Source organism: Taeniopygia guttata, chromosome 1A, assembly GCF_048771995.1.
Source record: "Taeniopygia guttata chromosome 1A, bTaeGut7.mat, whole genome shotgun sequence".
NCBI lineage: Eukaryota > Metazoa > Chordata > Aves > Passeriformes > Estrildidae > Taeniopygia > Taeniopygia guttata.
This window is the reverse complement of record NC_133025.1, coordinates 21,255,413-21,264,013: the sequence shown is the minus strand read 5'-3', so window position 1 is coordinate 21,264,013 and position 8,601 is coordinate 21,255,413. Positions and strand designations below refer to the sequence as shown.

Here is an 8,601-nt window from a genome sequence, read left to right as displayed (position 1 = left end):
AATGTATGATAATCCCAGACATGGGCTGGTGTAAGGAGCAGGGCTGCTGGGCTGGCAGGAGGTCACTGTCCCTTTTCTCCATCTCTCTGCAGCTATGGGGCAGCCTGATTTTCTAAAGGTGGTCCTTTTGTTGGGTGTCTCCTCAAAAGAGCAAACTCATAATCTTCCAGTTTTGGCTGTGCAGCCTTGTGGTGAGAAATTCAGTTTGGCCTCCCTAATGCTGACAAGCCCTGAGTGGCTTTGCCAAGTGTGAGTACTAGTACATGCTTTCTGAGGGACAATCAGGCTAATTTTCTTTAACACCGTTTTCTAAAAGGCTCAGTAATGCTGCCATGGCACCTGTGGAAATGTGGGTATTGAGTTTGAAAACCTGGGTTTGCTATGTACTGTGAGTCTCATGGGGTAAGACTGTCTGACAAAATTTTGAGTTCTGCAGCATCTGCTCCATTTTGCATTGGTCCTGTGTATGGCCTGCCTGGTCAACAGGAGGAACAGGCACACCTTGTGTGCTGCAAAACAATCTGGTGCCTCAGACTGTTAGAAGATTATATCTTAAAAGCACCAAAGGCTTATTAAAAATACCTAGGTTGGTTACCTTGGATGATGATGATTTTGATGAAATTAAGTTATGCTAGGCTTACCCTAAAATAACAGAAAAATGGGGGACTGGGGAGGCCCATAAACGTACTTCAGGTGCATAGATACTCCTCACTGTTTTTCTGTTTTGATAGAAAGGAAGGATAGCATAGCTACACTATCCCCAGCAGCATCTATGTAACAGCCTGGCTGCCCATATGACACCCACGTTCCTCATCTCCAGTAGGTCACAATCCCAGGAGAAATAAAAAAGTAGGCTAGGACTAAGAAAGAAGAACAACAATAGAGCTCAAATACAAATCCATGATGGTTGATTTTACAGGTCTGTGGGATTTTCCCAGGGTTTTGAATGCAGGGGAGATCTTGAAGCTGGAAAATGATACCACTCTCTCTCTCTTACATATAAATATATTGGTTTTGCTGTAGGGACCTTGTGATTAATGATGTTGCCCATAGTAGTGGCACAGACCTTAGCTACAAAGTCCACATTGTACACTGCAGTGCTGTGCAGAGATATCAGGCATGGTCTGGAAGGCACTTGCTGCATGTGATAGTGTAGGCAGGCTAATAAATAGCTCAGGACAAGTGTTCTTGTATCTGCTTTTTTGCTATCAAGGGTTTGAACTTGGATCCCTTTATGGTACTGCACAATGACAATGAAATATGTGTGCTTGTTTAAAGCTATTTGGGTTATCTCTGGCTGGCATTGCGTAGAGAGGCCGGGGATGCTCATGAAATTGTGAAGACAGTGATAAAGCCAAGATTTGATTTCAGAGTTACTCTGGTTGTTGTTGAGAAAGCATGAGTGATGAGGAAGCCATGTCTTCATCAGGCTTTCCACTGCAACAGCCACTAAGATACCCTGGGGTCCACTGAAGTGATGGCAACACCCTTGGTGAATTGATGAGAAAATAACTGCAGTAGGATGGCTTCTAGACTTAGACCAATTTACTTTGGCTGGAAATTTCCCCCCTTTTTTTGGGTTAGATTGTGCTCATCTTGTTTCTTCAGTGTTAGCATGGTAGGTGCCTTAGAATTGGAATAAATACTAATAGCTCTTTTTTTATGTTCTAGAGACAAAACTGGGAGATCTGCTCAATGTCATCTCTTAAGTTGGGAAAATACTTCCTGGAAATGGAACACTAAATGCATTGGTCACCTTGCAGCCCCTGGCATGGCTGCACATACCACTCATCTGAACTTCTCTTGATTTGAAATCAGCCTGACCACCAGTTTGGGAGAGAAAGTCTTTCAAGACTCCGGGAATGCCTGACAAAACTGTGCTTCCTGAGGTACAATGTACTTAACCTGAAAATGTTCTATATGGTTTGAAGTTCCCTAGCTAAAACAAGAAAGCAGGCACATCACAGGAAGTCCATATTAATGGTGGTGTACCCTAAAACTTCAGTTTTCAAACCCATTCAGAAAAAAAAAAAAAAAAAGGCATGGCATTAACTATTAGATCCCAGCTGAGGTCTTCACTGGGGTAGCTGTCACAGATTGTGCACACTGGAGACCTCAGTGGGCCTGCAACTGTGTGTGGTGCAAAAGATACCTACAGAGGAAAGTCCAGGAAACTCATAACTGAAATGGAAGGGGATATTTCAGCAAATGACATTGAATGTTATACGTTTCCTTTGAAGAAAGTGCAAAACCTTTTGTGAAGGAAACAATTGCTTTAGGAATGGAAAGCAAACCAAAGGGCCAGTGGGAATGCTACTTATACCCTGACTGTCATAATTACAGTTTCCATTATTAGAATTACACTGGTTCTTGCCCAAAGAGTGAAGTTTTGAGGAACAATGAATTTTCCTGTCTCTGAGATAGCTTTGCAGCCCTGTATCTTTCCACTGACATATAGAGACCCCTTGGAAACAGTAAAAAACATTTTGTACTTCTCTCAATTTAGGTTGAATGAATTCATAGGAATTTCCTCCATGGCATCCCAAGACTATGCTTTGCCTGCATTTGTGTATACCTGACTAGGCTGTCGAGAGGAGCCTGTATTAGTTCTCTCTTTTGGAAGTTTTTGCTGGAACAATGTAGGCTGCATTTGTCCTTTAACCATTCTTGCAGATGGTGCATCAGGATGGAAAACCTCCTACTTGGGCCAGCTCTGCTGGTTCATGCTAATTATCCACATGCTTTAAAGAGCGCAATGTTCTGAAGAAAAAACACAGCCTTGAATATCTTTTTTTTTTTTTTTTTTTTTTTTTGCTTTGATTCCTAACTAGGCTGTACTCAAGCAAGGCTGTACTCAATCATTTGAATGGATTAAAAGAAGTTCAGAAATTTGATGTCATACTTAGGAGCTGTTAATACATTAATCCTCCCTCATGTACTTTCTTCTGTTCAGCTATGCAATCACTAATCCCCAGACACCTGCCTTTTTTTTTAGAAGAGAAACTGAGACAGAGATGTTAGCAACTTGTTCTGTGTACATAAGAATGGAAAATTGGAACCAACAGTCTTTCTGCATGCCTTCACCTCAAAACCATATAATTAAGTCCCATAATACCTATGTTGGTCCGGGCCCCAGAACAGAGGAGTACTGCTCACATCAGCTGAACTGTACACATTACAGTATTTTTGAGATAAGACCATTATCCTTTTCTAATGTGATTCTGGACATCCTCCCAGAACCTGGATGAGGGCAGTAGAATTCCTGTGAAAAAGCAGCATGATTTATCTGTCACTGCTCTGGTTCTGTTCTCACCTGTAGAGAGTGACTGCACTACCAGCAGACCCCAGTTCCTCTGTTTCAGAGTTTAGCACATGAGTTGTATTTACTTTTGAAGGCTATGTTTGAATTTTCATCCCAGGTACTGAATCTGAAGTTGGCACCCTGTCTGACAAGGAGCATTAACTCCCTCTTCTATTAGACCTCACTACTCCTGTATCACTGCCATTACTCATCCACTGCACTTCCCAGCAAGGGGCTTCACTTCTCTTGGTCTTGAAGACATTAAAGGAGATGGAGACGCCTGCCTTGGTGGTTTTACCCTTCCTTAGCTTTGCAAGGAGAGGATAGACACATCAATAACTGCTGCACCCTCTTTGCCATTTTATGTCCAGGTCCTGCTTCTTTTTTCCTTCAGGCAACGTTCACATCAAGTCATTTCTTGATGTACTTTGGCCCTCAAACTTCTATAAATCAGTGATGTTGTCTAGGTACTCACTTGCTTATCAATGGTCTTTCAAATTCTGTGCTTATGGAATAGTAATTAACTTGCTGATCCTTAGTCATGTTTCAAATTAAGGATAAATATCCAAGCATGAAATGCCTTCTCCTTACAGCCTGCTCTATGAGCAGGACAGTGCAAGACATATCCTAGCAACCAAATATGAAAGAATGCAAACTTGAAAGAATATTGTAACTCAAATTCCTAAAATTTGCCAAGTGTTGCATTTTCTCTTTTATTTAAGGTAGCACAATGCTGATATTTCCCTCCTATAGTGTGGGCCTATTTACAGTTGCTTTTTCTAGGTTTTTATAAGAATTTGAGTGAGCTCCTAGAGAAAACAGCAAGAAAAATGCATGCCTTTGAAATCACAGCTTTCAAATTGGAGAGGGACTGGAAAACAACTGACTGAAATGGCAAAATGGCTCTCTCCTTCCCCTTATAGACAAAAAGAACTGAGAAAATGTTTTGGGAAATTTTTGTACAAAAAATCTCACATCAATGAAATGATTTAAGTTGCTTCTAGTAATTGATGAGTTGTCAAATAACTGTCAATAATTTTTTTCATCAAAGTGGATTAAAACGCCTTTTTTCCCCTCCCAATTTTTTCACTTCCTTATTACCAACATCTCAGGTATTACCTGAGTTTCCAACTTCAGTTTAATACTCATTGTAGTCTAGACAGCAAACCTTTAGCCAGAATAAAATATACCTCATAGGGACCAAAATGAAGCCTTAGCCTGGGAGACAGCCTCATAACATACTACTGGGTTACTTTAGAAAGGCTGTGAGATGCTGAATTAACCTGACAATGATATCTTTACTCTTTTCACTGTAGCAAGATCTTTTTAACACTGTTGGAGAGAATGCCCTGGGAGCTACAGGCGTTATTTGGTGAGATATGAATTTAACTTCTTTAGAGGTAAACCTTAGCCTGACTTAAATGCATTGTGTAAGATGCTCATTTTACCCTGTTAATAGGGAGTATCTGACTGCACCAGTCCTGAGTACTTGGCACCAGCAGAGCTGAGCAGTTAACCAGCATTTGCTGATCTCCAGTCAGGACAACATGGAATGTGGTCAGCTCTTCCTGGCCTAACAAGCCTCTTGTGAGGCTCATAGGCAACCAGTAGTAGGAAGCCAATGGCTAATACCAGGTATTTTGGAAGACTGTTCCTCAGTAGTTATCATCCTTGTCAAATCCCCTTCCAGGTGGATAAAACACTAGGACATTATCTAGAGCATGATTAGCACACCAGACAAGGTCTAGTGGTGGTGCAATTTGTTAGGTTATGAGAACTGTCCTTGTCTGTGGGCAAGAAAAATAAAGCAGGCTGTTAAGATCAGATGGAGAGGTTTTGTACTACATATCAGACCTAGCCACATAAAATCAAAGATTGATTTTTGAGACTCTGACATGTCCTGGAGTTTTCAGAAAGCCACATATCAAGCTTTGTCGTAAAAAAAGACTTTTCCCTTAAAGCTATGTGAAATGGATGTTCTGGGCTGTTTTTCTCCTGGCAGATAGTATAGAAAACCCAGTCAGCATGAGAATGAATGGCTGAAAATAAGTGTTCAGTTGCCCTCAGCAAATTCAATTACTTCAGCCAATTTTTTTAAACATTTGGATGTGGTCTCTGTCAGAATCAATATGAATAGGAGAGTGAATTTCCTTCCACCCTAGTAAGTGACAAAGGCAACCTTCTGGAGCATCTGCATCAGCTCCAGACATGCACAGTTTTGCCACACAGCCACGCTGACATCACCTGCTTTTCTAGTATATATCATGGCTTCTTGAAAGATCTACACATTGGTGTTCCCTGGAGAATGCAAGTTGCTGAAGTAATTTGCTCCTCAATAGGATTATATTTTTCTGTATAAACATTCAGAATAATCCTTTAAATTAGTGAAATTTATGTTATATGGATGAATTAATTAATGCAGGCTCCTTATATATTGCATATATTTTAGAATGCAAAAGGAAAAAATTAGGTAGGTAGTCTCATATTAGCTAAAATTTCTACCATTTCCAGAGCAACTGCAGAGAAGTGTAAAAATTCATTGATTCTGAACTTGAGCCCTGCATTATCAATGTCACAGCAGTAGCTGAGGTATGAAGGAGGCATCCTTGTCAGGACAATATATCATGTGTGCAAAGGACCTGGAGAGCCTCAACATATCTACACCTAAATTTTAAGATCTTCCTTTAAGACCTTCCTTCTTCTTGGAGAACCAAGGATTTCTTGTGAGAGGAGAAACATCAAATGAAGATCTGGAAATAAGGGCAGAGACCTTGTCTGCCACTGTGGCCAGTGCTGTGAAGGAACTGGCTGTGATGAAGTTAAAGTTGTTGAGGACCATCCAGGGAGCTCTGCAGACTTTGTCTTCCCCAGATTTGCAGTCATCTTCTCTAAGTACTGCTTAGTTTCACAGGCTCTGCAGCTGGGGGCTGAATGTGCCATTGTCCCACACAAAATCCAAACCCTGCAGCTGTGCCCTGAGATTTAATGCCCATAAAGCAAAGAGAGAGAATGGAGCCCATTGGAGGCTGAGTCAAAAATGCACAGATCTCAGGAATGTGCCTGGCCCTTGATCGTATTTTCTGAGATTAGGCTGTTTAGCAGTCTAGAAGCCTGGTTTCTGCTCAGCTGACAGGTACCACCAGGGCAGCAGAAAACTGCTGCTTCTGAATAAAACAGCATAAGGTCACTTTTCTCCTTTGTAAAGACAGGAAGATTCTACCCATATCATACTGGAAGTCATATTGGATAGACCATCCTCCCAGAAAATGAATGATGAAAGGACATTCCTAGTTTCTTTTCCATTTGAGTGAATTAAAGTTCATGTTTTCCTCTTTCATGGTCAATGTGACAAATGTGTTCATGCTTTGAGCCTTCTAGAAGATAAAGAGGAATTAAACAGTCAGGAGCTGAGAAGAAAAAGTATTAGTATATTAGTATATATACTGAGAGAAGAATACATATATTCTGGTCCTAAACAAATTGTCTCACTGTGTTTTTTTAAAGCCATAACTATTTAAAATAAAATTATTAAGTAGTGCCAGAAGCAGGAGTATTATATATGACTTTGTATTATAATATGTGTAGCTGGATAAAAAAATACACAAATAGATATAGGAAAAACAGGGATCAGTGAGACTTGTGCTGAGCTCCCTGCTTTTTCTTCTGTTTGATCCAGGCAAACATTTGCAACATAAAATCCAACTCCCACCTGCTCCTATTATTTCTTTTTATTTCAGAACCTTAAAGATCCCATCAGGTTTTGACCTTTGTGAATTTGCACCTCTTAGCAGCTTTTCCTTCTTTAAACATAGGTTATTATCCTCATATATCCTCAGTGAGTTATTGCCGTAATAACTATGTTAGAAAAGCAATTTTGCATTGAACAAACATTATGTTAATAGAGCTCGTGAAGGCAAGTGAGTAGAACCTCCATTATTTTTTAACAGTATTCCATTGTTGAAAGAAATATTTTAGATCCCATTTAGACTGTGACAAAACTACAGCCAATAAGAAATTAATCAACTTTACAATGATCATTCTTTAAAAGAAAACAAACTTAATTCAGGCTATTTATTTTCAAAAAATAAATGAAAGCTATCTGGCAAAATTTCTCTGAAGCATATCTTTATAGTGAAGAAAACTAGAGACTTTTTTTTTTTTTTTCTGGAATGGCTTTCTCAGACAAATGCAGTTTTTAAAAAATCTGAGTATGATTGTGGTGGATTTTTCAAAGGAAGGGTGTAAAAATGATTCATTTGACATTTTGCTTGTGCTGTAGGACTGAAGAACATGTTAGTAGGAAACAAAATGTTTAAATGTTTTCTGAGTGACATTGAATTAGATGTTACATTGACTCTTCTTGCTGTCTTCATTAAGGTCACATCTACAGAAAGATAGTCACACTCACAGTAACTGAACAATAGGGTAGTGACACAGAATTTTATAAAATCTTCTGTGAATATGTTAAATTTGCAATTGTCTCTAATACATTAGTGCATCTTGCACAAATGTCTATCTAGCTATGCAGTCCCAGATTTCCCCCACCAAATATATCCACTGAAGTGGGTCAACTAAACTAGAAGTGCGACTTTTAGGTACCAGCGGGCTTTAGCAGGTTTATATCTCAGCAGTCTTGGCAGGCCAGATGATTTTGTGAGGCTCAGGTAGCTGGGATCTGTAGTGTGAGAGGATGGGCAGGATGGCACAGTGAAGAGATGCTGCGCAAACCCCACAGACATGGTCTGTTCTCATGGGGAAAGCTGACCCAGGTGTCCTTCTGACTCCTCTGCTAGCAGCCCTCTCCTTTTGAGGCCCAGCACAGGCTATGGGAGATATGTTTGCATACATTTGTGCCAGCTGCACTTCTAAAATCAAATCCTCTCACTTCTGTTCTCCTGTGAACAGCACTTCTGATTTCTAATTTTACAATTTTTGGACTTCTGCTTTCCTCTCTTTGTGTTTCCTGTTGGCTACATTTTGCTATCTTTAACCAATGTTCTGTCATTTGCACATTTCCTTCCTGGGATCGAACCATCATGGAGCATCCTGTGAAGAATTAGATCCATTAAACTTCACATCATGAGTTTCTCTTGGTGCCTATGTCCCTAAGATTCAGACATACAAAACATTACCATTACAGTGACAAATTATTTTATAGTACAAGGTAGATACCTAAGCAGGCCTGAAAATCTGCACCTGAGCTCTCAGCAGCTGCATGGTTAAAACTGTTGCAATGTGGGATGTGGAACATCCCACATTTTTATTACAATGTGTTGTAATAAAATTGACAGTGGAAAAAA

General features: G+C 39.9%; 1 protein-coding gene across 1 annotated transcript; it reads left to right on the top strand.

Moving 5' to 3' along the window:
• Positions 1-1,862: 1,862 nt before the first annotated feature.
• LOC100227026 (hyaluronidase-4) lies at positions 1,863-5,989 on the top strand. Its single transcript, XM_072923952.1, is given in 7 exon segments — positions 1,863-1,889; positions 2,006-2,139; positions 2,141-2,217; positions 2,220-2,476; positions 2,478-2,622; positions 4,622-4,701; positions 5,813-5,989. Coding segments are annotated over 7 exon segments (897 nt in total).
• The last annotated feature ends 2,612 nt before the right edge of the window (positions 5,990-8,601 follow it).